The sequence below is a fragment of the Symphalangus syndactylus genome, chromosome 17, assembly GCF_028878055.3.
Source record: "Symphalangus syndactylus isolate Jambi chromosome 17, NHGRI_mSymSyn1-v2.1_pri, whole genome shotgun sequence".
Lineage (NCBI taxonomy): Eukaryota > Metazoa > Chordata > Mammalia > Primates > Hylobatidae > Symphalangus > Symphalangus syndactylus.
Genome location: NC_072439.2, coordinates 70,508,081 through 70,534,268, shown reverse-complemented (window position 1 = coordinate 70,534,268; position 26,188 = coordinate 70,508,081). Strand labels below are relative to the sequence as shown.

The window sequence follows — 26,188 nt, the reverse complement described above, 5'->3', positions numbered from 1 at the left end:
GAACGTTTTTGGTTAAAGTTAAGGTCCTTCAGAGATACTGTTTGTTTAACCACTGCTTACATACATGTCAAAAGAAAACACTCAAAGGACAAAATGCACTCACAGTGTTTTTTTTATGCATCAAAAATAAAGGTGGTTGAAAATGTGACTACCTGTGTATGTCCTGATTAGCAACTGGAGTATGAACTCATTCTGACTTGGATTCATCAAAATTTTATTACATTCCAAAATTTACAGGTATGGATTTTCATCCTAGATGGTAGTGTTTTATAATTGCATGCATGCTATAGTCAAGAATGTGGCCTCTGGAATGAGGCAAACCTGAGTTCTGCTCCACTTAGGAGCCATATGATCCGAGCAAGTTATAAGATTCAACTTTTAAAAATGAAAATCAGACAGTTAATCATATCTACTAGTTATCGTGAAGATTAAGCAAAATGTTGTAAACATGCTTATATACTGTCTGGTATATTCTAATAACTTTATGCAAGTCATTAGTCAATTATGTAATTATTATAATCACCCAAAGATAAATGCGCATAATCAGTTTGAGGAAAAATCTGTAAAAACAACTTTATCTATACACTAGAGCCAATTGATTCACTGCATTTTGCTTGATTAAATCATGAACAAAAGGGTAATAATGTGAGCATATATAATATTTTATTGCAGGGGCATCCAATCTTTTGGCTTAATTGGACCACACTGGAAGAAGAAGAATTGTCTTGGGCCACATATAAAATACACTAACACTGATGATAGCTGATGAGCTAAAAAAAAAAAAAAAAAAAAAAAATCACACAAAAAATCTCAATGTTTTAAGAAGGTTTATGAATTTTTGTTGGGCTGCATTCAGAGCTGTCCTGGGCCATGGGTTGGGCAAGCTTACTTTAGTGCTTAAGAAGTATTCTCTCACAAGCAAATAATTTGGTTTTTGCACCAATCCTGTGAGTTAGAAAATATAAAATATTCCTATGGTTTACAAAGAAGAAGAAGAAAAAAGAAAAAGAAAAAAAGTATAAAACATCCAAAAGAAAAAGAAAAGTACCAATAAATTCATGCCAGAATAGACCAAGAAGACAAAGGAAAAATAAAAAAAAACTCTCAATAAGATTAATTTGTCCTGACTGGTTCTTTCAGAGAACTAGAGTGGAAAAACATGATGTCACCTAGTGAATTGATATTGTCAAATCAAATGATGGGGATCTAATAAATATCAGATTTATTTAGCCTTTGTAAATAGCTGGCTGTTGATTTCTCAAGTGTAGATGATTCGCCCCAATAGTAGGGTTTCAGTTATAAGTTTTTTTTTTTTTTTTTTTTGACACAGAGTCTCACTCCGTAGCCAGGCTGGAGTGCAGTGGTGCGATCTCAGCTCACTGCAACCTCCCACCTCCCAGGTTCAAGAGATTTTCCTGCCTCAGCCTCCCAAGTAGCTGGTATTACAGGCACGCACCACCACACTCAGCTAATTTTTGTATTTTTAGTAGAGACAGGGTTTCAACATGTTGGCCAGGATGGTCTCTGTCTCCTGACCTCATAATCTGCCCACCTCAGCCTCCCAAAGTGCTGGGATTCTAGGCATGAGCCACTGCACCCGGCCTCAGTTATAACTCTTAACACATAACATTATCACAAAGAAAACATATGATAAAAACATCTGTTTAAAATGAATGCCATACACATAACACACGTTTATTTTTAAAAAGTACATTGCATAAAGTTTTCATTTATTTTAAAAAATTATATGTATATAGATCAAAAAACAGATGCCATGTTTACCTTTCAACCAACAAACTAATACAGACTTTAAATCAATAGTCCTCAAACTATGTAACCTGGGAAAAGGGTTCCATTGCTTAATTGAATATGATCAATCTTTCTTCAAGTTCGCATTTGATTAGATTTTCTTATTTAACATTTTCACCAATAAGAGTTTCTTTAAAAAACGATGCCAAATAATTATTGAGTCTGGCAAAGGGAATGTCCAAGTAATATGAATTGATGAAATTTCTCAGAAAAGTGATTATATCTAACTGAAGAGTTAAGAAAATTTTGTGGTCCTATATATGCATGTTTTAGATTTTTATATAATATGCATATAATATAGTTTCTCTAAGAAATATTTATTCCAGCTCATATATTATTAAATATTTTAATAATTCATGTTCCACCTTGAGTATAATGATATTCAGATGTTCTATCTCCCAATTAAGTTTGAGAAACACTGTTTTAGAAGGACACATATCCAGATTATTCATTTAATTCATTATTTAATTGTCTTAAATTTCCTTGAATATGTCTTAAGTAAAACATGAGCCAGCAAACTTGGTTAGTCAAATTCAAGGGGAATAAACTCATTAATATTTTATGGGGTTCTTATCACAAGAGTTCTTAAACTAATGAACAGCAAAAAAAATAAAGTGAATGCAACTGTTCCTTATGGCTACAAATGAGGTACTGACCAATAATGCTTCTCAGAGGTTTATTTGGCACTTAGATAATGAACTTAAAAAAAAAAGCCATGTTTGTGTGGATTAATTCTGAGAATTGTGTTTATCATTCATTACAGAAATTGTTAAGCTGTGTCAACTGAAGATATTCTTAAAATCTGTAGACAAAATAGTGTTTAAAATATAAAGTTTGAATAACATATACCAAATAAGGTATGAAAACCATTAATATTTAAATTACTTTCCTTAAATGATGATGAAATCATTACAGGACCTTGAATCTCTCATTGGCTTTAATTTCTTATATTTGTATTTAACTACTTCTCCCATACACAGTGTAGAATCAAGTAAATGGTGACAACTCAAGTTTTAAAGGTCTGTAACACTAAAGCTGGAATTCAAAGGGATTTCTGTAAAGTAAGATTCACTGACCCTCCTTGCCAAAAGAATGTCTCACATCTCAAAAAGGGGAATCATGCTGCAATAAACACACGCATCCATGTGTCTTTACGGTAGAATGATTTATACTCCCTTAGGTATGTATTCAGTAATGGCACTGCTGATCGAATGGTAGTTCTTAGCTCTTTGAGGAATTGCCACACTGCTTTCCACAATGCTTGAACTAACTTACACTACCACCTACAGTATATAAGTGTTCCCTTTTCTCTGCAATCTTGCCAGCATCTGTTATTTTTTGACTTTTCAATACTAGCCATTCTGATTGGTGTGAGATGGTATCTCACTGTGGTTTTGATTTGCATTTCTCTAATGATCAGTGATATTGGGCTTTTTTTCATAAGTGGGAGCTAAATGATGAGAACTTATGGACACAAAGAGGGGAACAACAGACACTGGGGCCTACTGGAGGGTGGAGGGCGGGAGGAGGGAGAGGAATAGAAAAAATAACTGTTGGGTACTCGGCTTAGTACCTGGGTGAGAAAACCATCTATACAACAAACCACTGTGACAAGAGTTTACCCATATAACAAACCTACACATGTACCCCTGAACCTAAAACAAAAGTTAAAAAAAAAAACAAACGAAACGAAAAGGGAATAATCAAAAGACATAAGATGAGAGACATGAGAAAACAGAGATTAAGAGATGAGAAAGTCTTCGTTCTCTGATTTTTTCACTATAGGACCGAATTCTCTGATTAGTCTCAGTTTTCTTGCTTATGAACCAAAAAGACTGGGGAAGCTTTAAAGTCTCTTTAAATTCTGACTTTTGTGATTGCAAGCATATAAGATTCTCTACTCTATAATTGTTGCCCCTTTGTTTTCTTTGGTTATCCAACACATAATATAGCTAGGATAACTATTCCAAAGTATGAATAGAGTCTGTAGTTTAGCCTGACAAGTTGAGATTAGGTTTATTTCCTCATTTATTAATTTTAAAATTTAAATAGATGTCTATAAAAACCATGTTGAACTGCAGGTATCTGTAAGCAAGAAAGATTTTTCTCATTACTAAAGTATATATATATATATTTGTAAAAACTTGAAATTTTAATGTCATTTTAACAGAAGATGTCTTAAATATATAATCCTAAAAGAAACTCCCAAACTCATAGATAGGTCTATGTGTATGTGTGTGTTTGTGGAGAGCTGTGGGGTAATTCATGTTCAATATTTTATTTAATAAATAATATAAAATTCAGTAGCCAAAATACTTAGATAACTCTAGCATTATTAGAATCCTCACACTTCAATCACGGCATGCCAGCAGCCATTTAGTGATTCTCAAAATGGATTTAATCCAATATGCTACTCAACATTCTCTCTTTGGAATTTTGATGCATTTCAAAATAGAGTATGTAAAACTTCTATAAAATGCCCAGATGTTAGCAAAATTTTGGTCTTTTATTTTTCAACACTTATTCCTATGTAACTTTTATAAAATTCAATTTTAAAAGAACACAATGTATTTTACATCTTCCTAATTGTCCTTAATGTTTTAAAAATTAATTTTTCATATTAATTGGACAGGCAAGAAAGGCAAAGTTCTCTAAAAGCTCCATCAACATTTTGATTTGTATTTCCAAAGACCCTTTTGAGAAATGTGTACTGGCTCACAGAGGATTCGATGGGGAACTATAAAGTAATACAAGCCTTAGAATTTGCTTAGGCAATGATTAAAAACACCATGAAAATGTGTGATCAGGGCATCCAGACCAAGGATGCTTCTGAGGGCTCACTTAAGTAGATACTTATCTCTGTTTTTCACAAAAACTTTTCCTTGAGACACTAGTTTTTCCAAAACATTCCTCACAAAAAGGAACTCCTAGTTAAACAATTTGAAATTCTTTATTTGAAATTCTTTATGTACTCTGTCTTCCTCCTAGAAATTCACAAATGACAACATATTGCGTTCCCAACAAGTACTGCAATAAAGTATACTATTTAGTTCTATTTAAACCAGAGTTTCCTAGTTATGGTGTTACCAAGTATAAAATCCAACCAATTCTACCCCCTTTCCCTGGTTCTACTTTACTAAATACTGTTAATTTGTAAATTTGTAACTCCATCAAATACTCATCAGGAAACACTGCTGGAGGCCTCAAGGCCTTGGTACCATGACTGCATTAGGCCAGAGTGGAGCCCAGGGAGCAGATATTTAGGAAAATGGCAAAAATCTGGGAAATGCATGAGGGTTGTTAAAAATAGAACTATGAATTCAATTTTTATTTCATAGAGCATAATGAATGTACTGATGTTTTATGTTTTAGTATGTTCAGAAACATGATAAAGTTGTGAGCTGCGACTATGATAAGCTTAGTAAAAATGACTGCTCTTCTGGTCTCCAGTAAAAGTATAACTCTACTTAAATGTGCAGCATGTCTTTGTTGCAAAAATGCCTAGTAAATAAAAATAAATGTATAGAAAGTATATTTTCAAATAATTAAATTTTTAAAGAATGTGAAAAATTTCAGGAGTGCAGGCAGTACACAACTATGTTATGCAAGTAGACCAGCAACTTCAGCCTGAGAACCCTACATGTTACTCAAATGTCATCAGGAATTTTTCCTGTATTAAAAGAAATAACCCTTGGTGAATACAGCACAACAATGTAATGCACTTAATGTCACTGAACTGTACACTTAAAAATGGTTAAGATGCTATCTTTTATGTTATGTTCATTTTACCTTAATTTTAAAAAATCTAATCTTGTTTTGAAACCCCACTAAAATGGCAAGATTTTGTTAATGTTTGTCAGAATTACTTGCCTAGTAATAAAGTCAGATTTCAAAAAATGCCTAAAAACCCTCCTCTATCATTAGGAAACATTCATCTCCATTAAAAGAGAAGGCATAATGGATGCTGAAAAGGATGCAACAGTTGTCAGATCATGAGGAATATTTTCTTTTTCTCTACTTCCACTACGTAAATCCTCATAACAGTAGGGCTTCAACAACAGCTTTAAAAGTGAACTTTCCTTTTACATTGCAAAGAATAATACAGCTTTCTATAAATGTGAAATGATATTTCATGAGTTTTTTTTTTTTAATTTAATTCCTATCACAGCACTAAGAGTAAAACCTGCTACATGAATTTAAAGTTAGGTAAAATATATTTGATTTATCGAAGTGTGCATTAACATAGGAGAATTAACAAATTTGTGAGAAATACACTTAGGAAAGGATTAATGAACTATAAAAGGATTGATGAACTATAAAACTGACTGCACAGCTAGAGATATTTAAAAACATTGCCCTTGTTGGCTATCACAGTCTCTTGACTGCAAGTTTATGAGGGCAGAGAACACATCCATCTTGTTCACTACTACTTTTTTCATGCCTAAAACAGTACCTAGTATAGTAGGCACTACAAATTTTAAAATTATTTAGTGAATTCAAGGTAGAGTTAAAATGCAGAAAATTTCTTTGTAGACAATGGTTGAAAATTGACACGAATTAAGGCATTTTTCAATTAATGAACTATTTGAAATATTACCAATTGACCATTTAGATATCTGATCTGTCATGGGTTCCACTATTCATCAAACACATGTTGAATGCTCTCTCCCAAATTCATCCAAATCTCACATATGGAATTTTATTCACAAGCCAATACTCTATGTTTCAAGAGAGCAATATTGTCAACACTTAAGCACTAAACATCCAGTTCTGAATCGTTTTGTCTGTTGAACTATTGCTGAATTTTTCTCATGAAGTCTCGGCAAAAAAACTATATTTAATACATTTTCTTATATCCTTTTTAAGTGGAGGCATTAATATTAAAACATTTTATATATTTTAAGACTTCTGTTGGAAGAACAATATCTAATTTGTTAATATGTTATTTGAATTAATATTCTTCAAAATTAGAGCTGTTTGTACACAAACATTAAAATGAAGAATTATTAAATGGTGTTTCATGTAATCCTGATATAAGATTTAGAGATAAAAGTCTGTAAATATTTGGAAGAACATAAAAGAGGCATCTATCACTTTTAAATGCATATCTTAGACTTTATTTATATTTAAGTTTTTTTATTTAGAAAAAGTAAAATATAAGCAGGAAAAGTAGAAAATAGTCTTCACATAATTAGCTAAAAGAGACAAAGCTTCGGAATGTCTTTTAAATCTATTTTAAAAGCTCAACTACTTTGGTTTTTTTTTTCTGTTACAGACCCAAGAAAAGTTATTTCAGCTGAATTGCATACATAACTCCTAGAGTGTAGACAGTTGCTATTATTTGTTCACTTCATCAAATGCTCTTTTAAATTCTTGCTACATCTGTATTACCAGGTCCTAGAGAAACCAAGGTGAAAGAGGCCCAGGAGAGGACAAACCCTCTTTGCTATTTCTAACAAAGGAAATGCCATTCTTGCCACTAACTCTTGGAATGATTTCCAAGTTCTCTAAAAATAATTTAACCTGTGTCAAGTAGCTGTCTCATCTGGAAAACTCAATAAACGAATGTAGAAGTTAGAAAGAGTAGGGGAAAGTTAGGTGTCATACTGAAATGGTTTATCCCAGGCATGTTGAATTGAGACTCCAAATTAGCCAGCATACTTCCACACATCTGCTCACTTTTCTTTAAACTTGAGCTATATTATTGCAGAAAAGCATAATAATCCCCACTCTGATCTTGTATTTCAAATGAAAGAGGCTAAAACATCATAGCACATGCACCTTTCTAGGTCAGTTAAATATTATGAGTGGATACATTTCCTTCGAAGATCAGCATTTTTACGTTTAAAGGATAGATTAAACAGGGAGAAAAAGTAGAGGAGTAATATATAAAATATTTGTATCCAATGACAAGGATTCCAATTTTACATTAAACTTTAGCTTAAAGAGGACACGCCTATTAGATTGTACTTCACTTAATAGTTGGATTCTTTAACATTTTGTGCAAATTATTTCTTGGTAGCCAAATCATACTTCACTGTACCTGAATAGTGGTTTACATGTAAAAACCTCAGGTAAATGCTTACGTAGTGCCAAAGTGAACAGTATCCTTTATTTATTTGTTTAAAAAAGGTGAGGTCTTTGTGCACTGTTTTCTTAATTTGAAGCAGTTTTAATGTGGCAGTTATAAAAAATAAAATTTTAAATTCTATTATATAAACTTTCAAGGAAATTATATTTCATAATTTTCCAGCTGTAGAATTATTTTAGATTAATGTTTATTATATGTTGGTTTATGCATGAAATATTGCATATAATAATTTTCAGGACATCTGCTAGTGTTCTCAAGCAGAACTGAGGTATTTTTAGGGGGGATCACTCTGCATTGCTTATCAAGATTTTTCAAGATAACCAAAAGTACAATGGAAACATTCTAGATTTTAAACATTTTCTCATTTTTATTTTTTAACATGAAAGACAACTTATAAAACTTTTATAAAGAAAAGGGGCTACAGTAAACTGCACTTGTTCATGCTGACTGGTATAAGAATGAAAATTCAATTTGTCTAAAGGGTCCTGGGATGGCACAAATACAGGTTCATGCTCTGACTTTGCTTTCCCGGTCCCACAATTTGTTTTAGTGTTGGGTGGAAAGGGGATGAAAGGAGATAATATATGAAACATCTGCCATTTGCCAAGAAACTTGTTTAACATTTTACATATGGTTTCTCACTTATAAAAAGTTAAGTAATATAAAATCAAAAAGAATAGCCAAAATAAATCCCTTATTTTTATTCCTATCAAATCTAGATTTTTCTCATCTGCCTGAATAGAAATACAGTCTCTACTGAGGAAGAAAAGCCTGATTTCTTTCTCTTTTCCCTGTTTGCAGTCACAATTTTTTAACAGTCATGAAATAAAGAAAATCCAGAGGGGGCTGGCAGCCCAAGAAGGAATGCTGCTTTTATTTACTTTATTCTCTTTAAAGGTTAGATGGTGATAGTTGAGAGAAACTAAAAAAATAGCAGGTAAAGAAAATGGGCAAATGTTCAGAATAAAGAATAGTTTTCAGCTGATTTGAAATAACAGATTATTAATGACTGATTTAAATGGTTAAAATGCACTGAAATGTAAATCTCTAATTCCAAATACTGGAGAAAAAAGGTAATTTATTTTATCTCATTTAAGACTAAACTAAATTAATAATCTCTTGGAGAAGCCAGGAGTGGTGGCTCACGTGTGTAATCTCAGTGCTTTGGAAGGTTGAGGCAGGAAGATAATTTGAGGCCTGGAGTTCAAGGCCAGCCTGGGTGACATAGTGAGACCTTCGTTTCTACAAATTTTTTAAAATCAGATGAGCATGGTAGTGCATGTTTGTAGTTCCAGCTACTTGAGGGGGCTGAGGTGAGAGGATTCCTTGTGCCCAAGAGTCTGAGGTTGCAGTGAGCTATGATCATACCACTGCACCCAAGTCTGGGCAACAAAGGGAGGCTCTATCCCTAAAAAAATAAAAAGTATACGCCGGGCACAGTGGCTCACACCTGTAATCCCAGCACTTTGGGAGACCGAGGCGGGTGGATCACGAGGTCAGGAGATTGAGACCATCCTGGCTAACAAGGCAAAACCCCGTCTCTACTAAAAATACAAAAAATTAGGCAGGCATGGTGGGGGGCGCCTGTAGTCCCAGCTACTTGGGAGGCTGAGTCAGGAGAATGGCGTTAACCTGGGAGGCAGAGCTTGCAGTGAACCGAGATCTCGAGATCCCGCTACTGCACTCCAGCCTGGGCGACAGAGTGAGCTTCCGTCTCAAAAAAAAAATAATAAAATAAAATAAAAATAAAATAAAATAAAATAAAAAGTACAAAATTTTTTTGGAAAGTGATCTCATTAACTCCCTTATATCATTTAATAACATTAAATTTGACATGGCTGGTCATTATAGGTAGCTATATCTCTGCTCTGTTAAAAGTGCTGAGATTTAGAAAGATAATCATTAAAATGAGAAACTGTACTGAATTGATAAAAGTATTTTTATAAATCCTTCAGTCAATTCTATCCTAAATCTGTTTTGATTTAAACGCCACTCATACAGCTTGTATAAGTCAAATATTCAGTCATATAATTGTAATATTCTCTATTTTTATCCCAATAAAGCATGGGTAACACAAGAAACAACATTTCCAATCAAGAAAGTTTTGTTTGCTGATGTGAATTAACCAGTGGTCTGAAAAATTTAAGTGCTTACAAACTACTTGAGAGCAAAAATAAAATAGTATTTATTGCCGTATCTTTCTTGGCTTATCACAGTACCCATCTTAGGCTCATAAATGGCTATATAGTTGTCCTAAATGATGAACAATTTGAATCAAGATTACCACTGTGAATTAAAAGCCTGATTACAAGTAGGTCCTGATTTATAGGAAATTTGTGTCCCCCAGAGTAGGCTAAGCCCTGGCCTTGGTCACTGCTACCCACTTTTTTCCTGTCTGCTGGCCAGTGACGGAGAAAACACACTAAACATTTTGACGTTTCACTATAAAAGTGCACGTCATTATGTGGCTAAAGTCTTTATAGTCTCCCACACCAAAGTCATGTTTGAAACACAATACATTAGCAATCCGGAGCAGAGTTTGTTATGAAGAAGGATACTGAGAATAAACAGATGAAATTCTAGACATTTCTAAAGAGGATCCAGCTATTTCATGGCCACTGAAGTCTTCAGTGAATAGGTGTGAATACTTCAGTGTAGTCCAACCTGAACTGAAAAGCAGTTCTTACGTCCAAATTTAAATACCTCCTGTGCATATAAAAAAGGTCCACTTATTAGTCCAAATGTTACTATGATTGGGATCCTGAAATAACATTCTCTTATTATTGGCTATATTCTTCAGCAAAAAAAAAACGTTGGGAAGGCTAGGCTAGAGAATGAGACTTGTGCTTGGAGATGACAAAGTTGAGACATCCTGTTATTTACCCCACAACAGGTCGGGATGGGCTGAAGATGGCTGAGTAAGTACATTTCTCTGTCAAAGTTAAAATGATAAACCATGGATGAAAGTCTGCAAAATTCTATTCACCAATGGAAAAGTTGTTAGTATTTGGATATTGAGGATCATCTCAACCACTTTTCTCACAGGTTGGGTCCATTGTCTTAAAAAGGCAGGTGCAGCTCCCATTGAGAGGGCTGCAGTGAGCTATGTGACCACACTGACACTGGAGAGCACAGTTTGGTCCATACAGGCCTGGCCTGCATTCTATGAGGGAGAAAATAAAAATAAAAGCAATTCAGAGACGCTTTTCAAACACACAGTGTTCTTACTATTACTTCTTGGCATTCAATAAGATAATTATGCGCTTGTAAAATATTCTTTTTTACCATGAGTTATCTTCCCATGCTAGAATGCTACGTGATAAAAGAAAGAACATCAATGGAAAACAGGAGAAGGGCAGGAGTGTCAAGGAAGTTAGTGACAACACTGAAAAGAGAAGTGGGGACAGCAACTTACATTTTTAAGGTGCCTTCTCAGAATTAGAGTATTCAGTAGAGCTTTAGTGGTTGCATTGTGAAGGACACAGGGAAAGTTGGCTAGTTTTCTTGAGGTGAGAAAAAGGCAACACTCATGCTGAATGCCCAACACTGGAGACTTATCTTTAGGATGAAAACACAATTATTTGTGCTTATGTTATTGAAAATGAAGTGACTATAATTTCAACTGTTTCATTTCTTAAAATATGCCAGAAGGTCCACAGATCCCCTGATCTATGTCCGACAGGACTCTAACTATCTTTAAATTGAACTGCATTGTGCTTGCAACAGCAAGAGAAATGATGGAAAATTATAGAAAGTGTTAGCTTTATTAAAACAACCAAATGTTGACCAAAAAGTCCCAGCCTGGGTGTTTGCTCTTAGCCTAATTTCCAGCAAAGAATTAACAAGTTCTGTTTCTGAAGACTTATGAGGATAAGGAGAAAGCCCAGCCTAGCTCATGAAAACAGAAAATAGATTCATATTTCCTACTCTGTCAGGCAGGACTGGGAAGAAACTCAGTTTATCAATGTTTAAGGATCAGAGAAACTCAACTGTGCAATCATAACAGTCACCTACCCTTGTGGAGTTTACAAAGTGGGTCTCTAATACATTATCTCTGTTGGTTCTAACTAACACCTGTGAGGTGGGCAAGGCAGTGAGGTAAGCTCTCGCATTCCACAGAGAAATAAACCTTGGTTTGGTATGGCTTAAAAGATCTTCTCAATTACTATAATATATCTCTGATAAACAGCAGAGCTGGGTTTTAGAATTCTTTCCTAGTGCTCTTTCCCCATTTTACACTACTATATGAGCGGATGCAAGGTATTAAACATATGCAGAAGAAAGCCCTAATAAAAAAGTAAAAGGCAGGAAAGTGAGAATTTGGGAAATGTCAGTAAATATGAAGATACAGGCCCTGGGGTAAATTCTGAAACTTTGGGCAAATTTTTGTTAAAAACTTCTTTATGGACTCACTATCCTTTATGCTGGGTCAGAGATGAGCAGTTGGATGTATTTTTTTTATTCTTTTGCAGTATGAACATAGGTTAAGATGTGGCCTAGCTCTCTTGCCTTAATTAACTAATTAGATTATAAATATAAGGCAAATAGAAACATAAACCAATTTTGCAATTAATTATTTTTACAAGGGTTCAACATTAGCAAACAGTAATTCAATCCCTTCCTAAATGAAGGAGCAACAGTTTCCTTTAGGAAGAAGCTTTGGAGGTAATGCAAATGCTGCTCTGAATCTTTAAACCATGAAACTTTGTGAAAATTTTTTTAAAATCCTATGTCATTTCAAATGAAGTTCAACCCAGATACCTCTGCCCAGTGTGTGGGAGGATTACTTAGTTTGGTGGCAAGACTGAGTGTTCTTATTAGAAAAAGAGTTGTGAGTCAGAATCTCTCCTGAGCACTCCAGAATCTGATTTTAATTTATAAAAATACCACATTTTCATGTTAAAAATGATGTATATTTAAGACATCTGTTTGAATGTCTGCAAATGTTAATTTACCAATGGGGGGGAGAATAAACCAATAAAAGATTGTTATATGCTTTTATGAATTAATATTATGGCTGTTTAATAGCACCTTTACCAGAGTTCAAGTTAAAATGAGGTCTTTTATCTTTATGGTGCCTGCATAGACACAGCTGTTCACACTTAATATCACAGATGAACCATGCTTAATTGAAAATAAAAATGAAAATAAAAGACCTTGTAGGACATCTGCATAGGCCATGACTTTATTTAGAAATAACCCTTCTTTTAGCAATGAAGCTTCAACCCTTCTCTTTTGCAGATGAGAAAAGTAAATTCTGAGATTAAACCCTCTATTTTGGGTAATATCTGTGGCAGGGTCAGTCCTTCAGGTCTATTGTGAATTATATAAAACTTTTCATCTGATAAGCATCCATTAAGTCTAGTAGCAAGTGATTAGTTCAAAATTACTCAATCTACTCTCTCTTCTTCTTAAGACAGTCCCTGAAGAATTAGAACTTTATATTTTAGGTCATTATTTCTCTGAGTGAAAAGAAAAAACTAAATATACATTTCAATTCCCAAAGAGTAGCTGGAAGCTTGGGTCTCAAGAATACTATCTGGACCACACCTTAACTGCCTTAATTCTCAGTGATTTCTACAAATCACCTTTGTGATGGGGCATTTAACTGTGTCCCTTTAAATACTTACCATGTGTCCTCCAACAGCTGTAGTGTTGTTTGAGCTGCCCGTGATGTAACAGCTACAAACCCTGCTCATCATACTAATGGGAAAGCATCAAGCAATTCTGGGCAATGCTCTTTAATAGAGTACCACTTCTAGTGGAAAATGTCTACAGATCTCTGTACAACCATGGGTTGGGGGGAGTCCTGAGGTGCTTTGGGTCCTACCAGCATCACATCTGGCTCCAGTTCTCCCAGGGGGGCAGAGGCATTTTTCAGTTTTTGGGTGGCAGAAGTTTTCTCCTTCATAGTCACAAAGTTGATGGCAATCATCTCCAAACATGCCAGGTGAACACTGACCAAAAAAGGAGAAATGCTGAAAAATTAACACCTTACACTTTCATTAATGCATCTTAATTAAAACTAAATATAAAATTTCCTCAAGATTGAGTTCCAAATAGTAAAGTGGGATGATACTGGACTTTGCTGGTCAAAAGAATAAAGAAAAGTTTTGGAATGTCAGAACGAAGGTCCATTCTATAACTGATTGGACATGCAAGTCTTAAAGTTGATTTACTTTAACACTAGTATATATCTTTTAGAATGCAAATAAAATTTTTGAAGGTAGGAGCCTTAGGAAGGAAACCAAGTCTACAAGCCAAGTGTCTTACTTTTAATATTTCCCCTTAAAGTGTTTTTATTATTCATCTCTCTAGAAGCAATAAACTCCATGTTTTCCACTATATTTCCAGAATTTAACACAGGGCCTGCTACTTGTCATGTGATAGTATACTAGAGTCAGGTTGGAATTTGTTATCCTATTGCTACCACAGACATATAATGGGTGACATTTTATCGAATCACTAAATAATACATGAATAATGAAGGATGTACAAAAAGAGTTGTGAGTCAGTATCTCTCCTGAGCACTCCAGAATCTGATTTTAATTTGTAACCAATTACTTCTTCTGATGTTCAGCCAGAAAAATATTGATCTTCTCCAGTCTTGGAGGTAAAATCTCCAAGAGGTTTAAGTCCTCCATATTGGACTTACTAAGAGACAATTCTGTATTGTACTTGATGGGCCACCTAAGGAAATGTTTCAAAGATTAAATTTTACAGACTTTAAAACCTAACTCCCTTGTAAGATATTTAGCTACCATATATGCATCATATTCTTTTACTCTCTTTCTTCCTTCTTCTCCTCCTCTTTCCTTTCTCTCACACCCATCTCTGTCATTTACTCTTGGGACTTCAAATATCAAAAACTATATGATATCACCTTCCACAGATACTCTCTTATTTATTTAAATAATTTAATTTAAAAAACATTCTCACTAAATTTAGCCTGGATTTGAACACATTGCTTCTTTATGTCTTATTTGTGATCACACCACTGCAGCCAGAAAAATATTGATATTTTTCTTTATAGTGACAATTGAGAACATAGTGTGAGACTAATATATAGATCCTTTTTAAAGGCCACAGACTATAACTTTGACTACCATTATCATCATACTATAATTATAATAATCATGATTGTTGTAACTATAGACACAAGACTATACATAATACAGGCCAAAACAGTACTTTGTGTTGTTTACTGAGTTAGTGGCTTTTAGGGCTTTATAATATTTTATTTCAAACTGAGTAGCCCAAATTCTCACCTTTATATCTTTATCTCCACTCATGGCTATGATTACTTTCTAGTGGTAAATGCCTAATTCACATCTTTAAATATTTTCATAAATTTCTGGTATCTCTTTTAATGCCATTGAACCCAATACATAGGTCACATTCCTTAAAAGCATTTAATGAAATATTTATTCTTATTCAGAGGTAGAATCCTTGTCCATCAAAGGCTAACAGTTTTAGTGGTGTTTTGAAATACCTCACAACTTTATATAAAGGAAAATAAAATTTTGACCAATCAGCCACAAAATCAGAAGGACTCATTATATTGGCCATTGAGTGAATTTCTACCACTTTAATGTGCAAGTTGAATGTTTAAGTAATTATTGCATATTTTCAGCTTCGTTTACATGTTTGTCACCAGATGAGAAGATCACATAGTCACACAGAATTCTCACATTTATGTCCTTAAAAATGCTCTGGCAATATCTTTTTCACATTGGCTGCCATGGACACCTGCTGGGCAAATGCACTGTTCACTTGCTGCATCACAACTAGCTCCATTTTTTGCAGTCACAGATGTGAGCACAATTCAAGCCACAAAATACAGGAGGGCACACTGGGAAATGGAAATGTCAAAATACTATTACTTTTAAAATAAAAGGAAAATTAGAGTTTTATTTACTTTAAAAGTAAATGAAAGGAAAATTAGAATATGTTCAATTCATTTGTTTCCCAATACCAAATAAAGAGATGAGAGAATTGGAAAGAAAGAAAAAACTGTACGGAGAAGCATATTGACAATAGTTTGGTCACACAAATAAGTGAATATATAGGTGCCAGTCTCTATAAGTAGTCTAGAAAAATGAATGAGGAAATTGAAATAGCTTTAAGTAGATCGTGCTTATGTCCTATGATGTGCACATAACATTTGGCCAAAGCCTTTCCTAAAATCCTTCAATACTGGCTGGGTGCGGTGGCTCACGCCTGTAATCCCAGGACTTTGGGAGGCCAAGGCAGGTGGATCACGAAGTCAGGAGTTCAAGACTAGCCTGACCAACATGGTGAAACCCCATCTCTACTAAAAATATAAAAATTAGCCGGGCGTGGTGATGCATGTCTGTAATCCCAGCTACTCAGGAGGCTGAGGCAGGAGAATCTTTTGAACCCAAGAGGCAGAGGTTGCAGTGAGCCGAGATTGTGCCACTGCACCCCAGCCTGGATGACAGGTGACAGAGCAAGACTCCATCTCAAAAAAAAAAAAAAAAAAACCAGAAAAAAAACAGAAAAAAATCCTTCAATACCTTAAAGACATAAAGAAGCAATGTGTTCAAATCCAGGCTAAATTTAGTGAGAATTATTTTTAAATTAAATTATTTAAATAAATAAGAGTATCTCTGGAAGGTGATATCATATAATTTTTGATATTTGAAGTCCTGGGAGTAAATGACAGAGATGGGTGTGAGAGAAAGGAAGGAGGAAGAGAAGAAGGAAGAAAGAAAGTAAAATAATATGATGCATATATCGTAGGTAAATATCTTACAAGGAAATTAGGTTTTAAAGTCTGTAAAATTTAACCTTTGGAACATTTCCTTAGGCGGCCGATCAAGTACAATACAGAATATGTAAGTCCAATATGGAAGACTTAAAACCTCTTGGAGGTTTTACTCCAAGAAAGACTGGAGAAGATCAATATTTTTCTGGCTGAACATCAGAAGAAGTCATTTGTTTGTATTTAGAATTCATGTAGTCTAAGCAAATACCTTTATTTGAAAGCTAAAATCGTCATCTGCCAGGGGAGATGCTCACTCTGAAGAGCTGTGGGAGAGCTTGAGTGTGGACAAAGGATTTCCATTTCTTTTCTTGAGTTTCCTCTAGGGCTATGCTTACCACTCACGCATGGAATGCAATTTCCTCACCCTTTATTTATTATCTCCTTTTGCCTTTGTTTTTCTCTCTTCTCCCTCTCTCTCTCTGATCCCCCTCTGCCCTCTTAACAGACATGTAGAGTTGAATTTGACTAGGCTTGATGTGGATGATACTTCTCCAGTATGCATGAAGTTACTCATGACAGATTTATCATTAGGAAGCACTCACATTCAAGAAGCAGAAAAAAGAAGTAAAACTGAAAGAAGATAAAGAATGAATTATATGCATATATTCTTTCATTTACTGACCTCATACAATGCTTAAAAATAATAGAAATCCAGTGCATAGTTTCTTCTGTTTGTTCCTATTAATCAATTTTTATCGAGAATACTTAGAAATACCAGATTTCCTTTATCTCCCTTACTTTAATTATGTATAAAACTGAGATACACCGTGGCTCACACCTGTAATCCCAGCACTTTGGGAGGCTGAGGCAGGCGGATCACCTGAGGTCGGGAGTTTGAGACCAGCCTGACAAACATGGAGAAACCGCGTCCCTATTAAAAATACAAAACTAGCTGGGCGTGGGGGTGCCTGTCTGCAATCCCAGTTACTCAAGAGGCTGAGGCAGGAGAATCACTTGAACCTGGGCAGGGGCAGAAGTTGTGGTGAGCCGAGATGGCGCCATTGCACTTTAGCCTGAGCAACAAGAGCGAAACTCCATCTCAAAACAACAACAACAACAACAACAACAACAAACATGAGATAATAAAGGTTGCCATGCTTGATGTCTCCATTTTGCTAAATAATACTATCATTCTTCCAAGTTCCCTCTGTGGCTTGGAATTTTGGAGCCATCTTTGATTCCTCCATTTTCCTTATCTTTATCTCCAACACTTTGGGATGCCGAGACGGGTGGATGGCCTGAGGTCAGAGTTCGAGACCAGCCTGGCCCACATGATGAAACCCCATCTCTACTAAAAATACAAAAATTAGCTGGGTATGGTGGCAGGCGTCTGTAATCCCAGCTACTCGGGAGGCTGAGGCGGGAGAATCGCTTGAACCCAGGAGGCAGAGGTTGCAGTGAGCTGAGATGGTGCCATTGCACTCCAGCCTGGGCAACAAAAGCAAAACTCCATCTCAAAAAAAAAAAAAAAAAAAAAAACGACAAACCATTAGTTAACCCCAGTAAGATAAAATGGATAAAATGCAAATATACGAAAAAGATTGTTTAAGGTGGAGGGAATGACCATCAAATGAGATAAATATAAAAGCTACAATATAAATAAATTTAAAAAGCTGAATGAAATGAAAAATGTTATAGAAAATAACTTACCAAAATTGTCCCAATTTGAGGCAGAAAATCTAGACAAGGTAATTAAGTTAGAAAAACAATATAGAAAATAGTAAAATAGTGCCTGCATTAAACAAACAAACAAACAAACAAACAAACAAAACTCAGCAGTTTCAGGTTCACAAAAAAATTTTATAAAGCTTTACCAATCAGATCATCACCTTACTACTTACACTGTTTCAGAGCATTATAAGGAAGGAAAATTTCAACTACATTGTGTTGAGTGCATATAACATTAACTTCAAAATCTGACAAAAGTTACATTAGAAACTAAAGCTCAGTTTCACTCATGAATATCAATGTCAAAATCATAAAAAATGTAAATATACAGGATCTAACAGTACATTACAGAGTATAGATCATAGCAAAGTAGTATTTATTCCTAGATGTAAAGTCATTCATTATACAAAAGTTCATTAGTACAACACATGATATTTATCAGCCTACAGAGAGAATCATATCACTAATTGTGTAGGTAAAGAAAAGACATTTGCAAGAGATTCACTATAAATTTGGTATAAAAATATTGAATAAATTAGAAAATTAATAGCTATATATTAATATGAATATTAAAAGCTAACATCTTTTTTTTGAGACAGGGTCTTGCTCTGTCACCCAGGCTGATGTGCAGTGGCATACCTTACTGCAGCCTTGACTTCCTTGGCTCAAGCGATCCTCCCACCTCAGCCTCCCAAGTAGCCAGGAGAACAGGCATGTGCCACTATGCCTGGCTATTTTTCATGAAAAGGTTTTGTTGACATGGGGTCTCACTATGTTGCCCAGGCTTGACTCAAACTCCTGGGCTCAAGTGATTTTCCCACTTTAGCCTCCCAAAGTGCTGGGATTACAGGCATGAGCCATTGGCCCAGCCCAACATCTTATTTAATAGGAAACAAAATGTTTAAACAAATGCAGATACACCATGTTTATTCTTGGAGAGTTAATATAAATAAGTCAGTTCTCCCTGAGAGAAAGTAGGCACAACATAATCTTTGGATGATGCTGTGAGAACAGACATTTCATATATTGCTTATGACAATGCAAAATGATACAACTCCACAATGGAGAAGAACTTCTTGTACATCACAGAATTACATTTTAATTTACCCAAAGATGCAGGACTCACTGATATTGCTAGAGAAGGAGAACTGGCAAAAATATTAAACAATATATGCACAAAACTACTTATTGATTCAAAATTTATAATACCAAAAGCTTGGAAACAACCTAAATATCTGTTATTAGGAGACTGGTTGAATAAATTATGCTGCATTCACACAGTGAAGCACCATTCAGCTATGAAAAGGAGTGAAGAATAGCTTCACATACTATTAGAGAGCAATCTCTTGCATACACGTTTATGTTCCATAATATCCTTGAAATTATAAAACTGTAGAGATAAGTTACTGCCAGAAGTTGATTTGGGGAGGAAATGGGGGTGGGTGTGAATATATAATGAAGAGACAGCATGAAGCAGTTCTTTTTGTGGAAATAGAACTATTCTGTATCTTGATTTTGGTGGTAATTGCACAAATTTATACAACTGCATAGAACTACAAACACACACACACTCACACACACACACACAGATATGCACATACAGATGAATGTAGGTAAAAACTATATTAGTTCTATAGTCTAGTTAACAGTAATGTACCAATATCAATTTCTTGGTTTTAATATTGTACCATAGTTATAATATACCACTGTTCGAAGTAGATAGGTGACAGATACAAGGGACTCCTACTTTTGTAACTTCTTGTGATGCTATAATTATTTCAAAATAAAGAGCATTTAACAAGTAAAGTGGAAAATTGCATACTATTGAATTATAAGAAAGGGAGATAGGAATACATATGTCTATTTTCTTAAATTAAAAAATTGAATAATATGCCATAGAAACTTTTTTTAAAAGGCCATTTATATTTGGGATGAAGGAATAGAGTGGAAACAGCAAGAAAGAAGCTAGACTTCTCTGATTATAACATTTTTTAGATATGTAAATATTTTATGTCATTGTAAATAATAATTAAAATCAATGAAATGAACCTAACTATGATTGAATTGGTGGCAAAACTATGTAGCAGAGAACTATTTCAAATAACTTCAAAACACAGTAATTGGACAACATGTGTCTAGTGGAAAGTATAAGAAAAAAACTACCAAAAAACTTTAAATATTTAAAATATGTATTAACATGATTTAAATATTTAAATATTAAATTTAATTAAATTATTAAACTGATCAACTTAAAATTAAACCAAAATTACTCTATTATTTAAAATAGTTTAATACTTAATTGAAATAGTTATTATTTAAAATAATTTTCAGAATTATACTGATGTCAGTAGTGTTGCTATTTTGAGACTTGACTGTACTATGGAATAAAGCAAATGAGAAATTATACTGATGTTGTTCAGAATCAGGAATTTTAATATAGGAGAAAGAAAATACATATGTAAGAACAAAGAGGGTATGTAAAATTGCTGTGGTCCTCACTTTGAACTGCATCTGTATGAGCTCATTATATAGCTGCTACTTAATAAAAAGGCATTTCATAGCTCTGTCCAGAGAAAGCCTTAGAAAAAAATAACTATCCCAGTTGCAGTGAGCACAACCAAATTTTGGTTTCTATATACTGTTTCCAACTAAAGAAAACCAGAGCACCTTGGAAGAAGTAGATATTTCAGATTTGGAAGTGGATATGTACAATTAAGCATAGAACAAGCACCTAGTCATCTCAGCTGGCAAGGAATGGATCATATTACTGGGGTTGTGTAATTGGAACTCAAGAGCCAGTTGTTAAGAGGCCCCTCTGTCCAATGATAGAAAAGTGTGACATCAATAAGTATACTAACTGTATGAATCTAAGTGTATCAACATGCTTGACCTCCATGATTTCATAATAGTGCTCCCAAAATGTAGTTTTTTGTTCATCTCTGAAGGATACTGGTAAATCAACTATCTTGTAAATCGATAAATAAGTGGAAAGTAGAAAGCATTTATCTTGACTTTTCCATTCGAACCATGCTTCAAAATAACTACATATGTGATCAGAGAAAACTTGTCTACATAGACCTATTCTAACTAACAAGTAAAGAAAAATTTATGGACTTAGAATATCAATCTTCTGTAAGCTTTAATGAATTCATGGATCAGGGCAATAATGATCATTGACGGCTAGCATAACAAAAAGATAGGCAAACCAGACATTATGTACCTTCTTGTGGAAGACACATCACCCATGAAGTGTTCTCATCAATATATCAAGCCTGAATCCGATCAAGACTTCATCTACCCAGGGAAGGCAGAAGATAGAGAAACGTGTGACTACAATACCAAAATATGCAAAGAGCAAAACGAGAAACTTGACAACAGCAGCGACCTAATTTTTTCAACATGTATCTTACAAGAGGGAGAAAGAAAAAGAAGGAACTTCTATGTGTTAAAAGATATTAAAGAAACATATTAAGAACTGAATTTTAGAGGTAGTATTTGAATCTTGAGTCAATAAATGTATTAAAACATCATAATACTTGAAGACTATTTGATTATATAAAGAAATTATTATTTTAGATATGAAAATTATATCATAGTTACATTTAAAAAAGGAATTCTTATCTTTTAAAGATATATGCTATGAGAATGTATGGATAAAATGAAATGATGCTTAGGATTTGTTTCAAAATAGTTAGGAGAGAGGAATAGAACTAGCCATGAGTTTCTAATTATTGTGACTGGGTGACAGGTACATTAGGATTCATATATTAACCTCTCTAGATTTACAGAGGATTAAAATCTTCATTAAAAAGAAAATCCTATAACTTTATTAAAGACATATTTTGATTGGTTCTGTTTAGATTAAACAATAAGACAATTAAAATTAAAACAGTTTTTTAAATGATTAGATATGGTGAAGTATTGTGGATATATTTTTAAAAGAATACTACTAATACTTATTAATAAATAATATGACCATGATCTGCTTCTAAATAATACCATGGAGGTACAGAGTGAGGGATTGGGTGGAAGTACAGATGACACAAGATAAATCACAAATTGATTATTGTTGAAGGTGAATGACAGATATATGGAGATTCATTATACCATTATATCATTCTCTTAACTATTGTATGTGTTTGAAATATTACATAATAAAAAGTTTAAATGATAGAATCAACAGTAAAAATATCCCACATAGTAAATGCCAGAAAATTACTCAATTTACAATCAAAAAGAGCATGGACATGATAGTACTGTCTGTTTTTAAAAAGCTGATTTTGTAATCTCAAATCACAAAACTGGTAAGAGCCATCTCCCATGAATTAGGCAGGATATCCATCTTTTCAAAATCCCATGAAAAATGGCCTTGAATCTTAGATTTGGAAGGACTGTCAGGTATTATTCAGCTCAATACCCTCATTTTCAGATGGGAAAATTAAATTACAAAGAGGATGTGAACTGCCCAAAGGTAGACCACATGGTATTAGCAGAGCTAGGGTTAGCATTCATGCTTATCCATGCCCATTGCAATGTGGTTTCTTCTATACCATGTTGTTGAATTTCATGAAAGTTGAATTAGTAGTGAAGGATGGTAGATAATCACACTTATTTTCACCAGGTCTAAACAGTCACACCACCCGTAGTTGAAACCATCTAGGTAAACGTACACTGTGAATTTTTTTCTACTCTGAGTGTCTCAAGTTTAGGCCTCCAGCACAATGTTCTCATCCACACTTTGCCAGAACCTTTGCTCTGTAATCTGCCAAAATACAATGTCTCCTACAAGAGTGCGCTCTAAATAAAGTTAGTGGTTTCCAGTGTTGTACAAAATAATAAATTGTGGTTCAGGAAAACAAACATTAGAACCACTATCAATATTCATTTAATCAATTTTTATCAATTTAAACATTTATCTACATTTTATAATATACTTATTAGTCAAGAAGTGCAAGAATGTCATTTATAAATAAAAATGCATATATAGTGGTATAGCAGGCACCCCCATCCATGGAGAATACATTCCAAGACTCCCAGTGGACGTCTGAAAGCTCAGATAGTATTGAACCCCATATACACTACGTTTTCCACTTATACATACATAACAATAATAAAGTTTAATTCATAAATTAGGCATAATAAGGCATTCACAGTAACTAATAAAATAAAAAATTACATCAATATACTTAATTAGAGTTTTGCCAGTCTTACAAAAATCTTACTGTACTGTACCACAGGTAAACCACAGGCAAAGGGGGACTACTGTACTGATTACATTTTTCCTGATGAAACAAATTTTGGAGACTTTTGGGTGGTCCTCTTCCCTCTTTGCAGCTGTGCCTATTCTTATTCATGTGATCTGGCTTCTCCCAGAGCCCTGTATCCTCCACCTTGCCTGCCTCAAAGCCTTAGGGGTGGTGGAGATTCTTCAGCTTCATGCCTAGAAACTCAAGACTTAGTAGATGTGGTGTCCACAAAGCCTTTAGACTTAAAAAGTGGCTAGTAGGGGAGTTAAGTTCTCAGAGGAGCTCTTTCACATTAAAACTTTTTCAATTACTTAAGGAGTTTAGGAGCTTTCATGTGACATTTCAGTAACAAGGGAACATATCAATCATATTTACATAACAATTTTATTGGAAATTCAATTATAGTTCTAAACAACTTGAATTAGCTTACTGGAAAATAGCTTCTTCACAAGTTTCTGCTGTATTTTATCAACCAGTGACAGCATTCTCAAAAGTAGATCCTTTTTTTTTTTTTTTGAGACGGAGTCTTGCTCTGTAGCCAGGCTGGAGTGCAGGGGCGCAAGGTTAGCTCACGGCAACCTCCGCCTCCTGGGTTCAAGTAATTCTCCTGCCTCAGCCTCCAGAATAGCTGGGACTACAGGCACCCGCCACCATGCCCAGCTAATTTTTGTATTTTTAGTAGAGATAGGGTTTCACCATATTGGCCAGGATGGTCTTGATCTCTTGACCTCATGATCTGCCCGCCTCAGCCTCCCAAAGTGCTGGGATTACAAGTGTGAGCCACTGCATCAGGCCTAAAGTAGATCTTTATTGACGGAAAAAAGGCAGTGGATCAACTTGCTTTTTTCACAATAATTTCCTGTCCACCCAAGGCCACAGATAGACCTTCTATTTGCAGAATTGCAAAGGCCACCATTTTTGCAAGTACATTTTAGCTGATAATTGAGGCCATATCTTATCTGGGGATAACCTGTAATAAAATTTTGTAAAAATAAAATAATACAACACTTTTCTCTTCCTTCCTTCCTTCCTTCCTTCTTCCTTCCTTCCTCCCTTCCTTCCTTCCCCCCTTCCTACCTTCCATCCTTCCTTTCTTTCTTTCTCTCTTTCTTTCTTTTTTTTTTTTAAAGGAGTCTTGCTTTGTCACCTAGGCTGGAATGCAGTGGTGTGATCTTGGCTCACTGCAACCTCTGCCTCCCAGGTTCAAGCAATTCTCCTGCCTCAGCCTCCTGAATAGCTGGTATTACAGGTGCAGGCCACCACACCTGGCTAATTTTTGTATTCTTAGTAGAGACAGTGTTTCACCTTGTTGGCCAGGCTGGTCTCAAACTCCTGACCTCAGGTGATCCACCCACCTTGACCTCTCAAAGTGCTGGGATTACAGGCGTGAGCCATCGTGCCCAGCTGGAAAAACAACATTTTTCTCTACTTCAGATACAGTAACCGTATCTAGACAGCAAAAGCATAAGAAATGTTAAAATTAAAACAAAAAACTACTCACATGTTATCTGTAAGGTAGCAAATATATCACTTTCATTCATTCATTTTTTCATTCACTCCATGAATATTGATTAATACTATGTGTTTGGTATACTGGGACCTGCAGAGACTCTTCTGAAGAAGGAGCAGTCAATCCTGGATGACTAGGGATAAGAAGATTTTATATATTTAGTTTCATAACTGATAAAGAAGAAAAATGAGCAATTTGTTTTCAAGTTACTGAAATGGTAAAAGTATTTCAACTTACAGAGGTGGGTGACACAAACTAAAATGCACTACCAAGAGGAATTAAGACACAAGCGGCTTGGGGGTGGTGGCTCATGCCTGTAATCCCAGCACTTTGGGAGGCCAGGACAGGCGGATCACGAGGTCAAGAGATCAAGACCATCCTGGCCAACATAGTGAAACCACATCTCTACTAAAAACACAAAAATTAGCTCGCGTGGTGGCGGGCACCTGTAGTACCAGCTATTCCGGAGGCTGAGGCAGGAGAATCCGGAGGCTGAGGCAGGAGAATCTGGAGGCTGAGGCAGGAGAATCTCTTGAACCCAGGAGGTAGAGGTTGCAGTGAGCCAAGATGGTACCACTGCACTCCAGCCTGTCGAAAGAGATTCCGTCTCAAAAAAAAAAAAAGACACAAGTGAATGAAACTGACCAGACAAGGAAAACTGAGCCTCTCTTTCTTCAGTGTCAGGGAAAAGATAATTAAATGATGGGAAGTGCAACCGATGGGAGTGCAAAGCCCCTCCAAGGTGAGAATCAGACTTGCATTTTGTTGCTTTTGCTGTGAAGAATGCAAAGCCAATATTGCCAGCTAATATGACTTTTTAAGGAAAACTCAAAAGTCCATATTTTATGTGAAATTAACAAATCTTTGAAAGTTGACGACTAATTAAAATTGTTTTACAGCACTGCTAAAAGCCAAAACTATGACAGCCAATTCAAACATATTTGTGGCTACATTTGGCCAACAGCCTGCCATTTATGACCTGAAGTTTATAGTATTTTTACATAATAATATTTTCCACATGGCTTATCTCATTTAATACTAAAAAATACCCCTGTGATGTGGGTAGCAGTATTCTT

The 26,188-nt window shown here is 34.9% G+C and overlaps 1 protein-coding gene across 1 annotated transcript; it reads right to left on the bottom strand.

Annotated features, from left to right (window-relative positions):
• Window positions 1-110: 110 nt before the first annotated feature.
• Window positions 111-26,188, bottom strand: LOC134733069 (uncharacterized). Its single transcript, XM_063621663.1, has 5 exons — window positions 25,651-26,188; window positions 24,033-24,209; window positions 13,731-13,857; window positions 11,316-11,458; window positions 111-375 (listed from the first exon to the last, which is right to left on the bottom strand). The coding sequence occupies exons 3-5, from the start codon at window positions 13,843-13,845 to the stop codon at window positions 268-270; spliced, it is 366 nt and encodes a 121-aa protein (XP_063477733.1). The 5' UTR covers window positions 13,846-13,857; window positions 24,033-24,209; window positions 25,651-26,188; the 3' UTR covers window positions 111-267.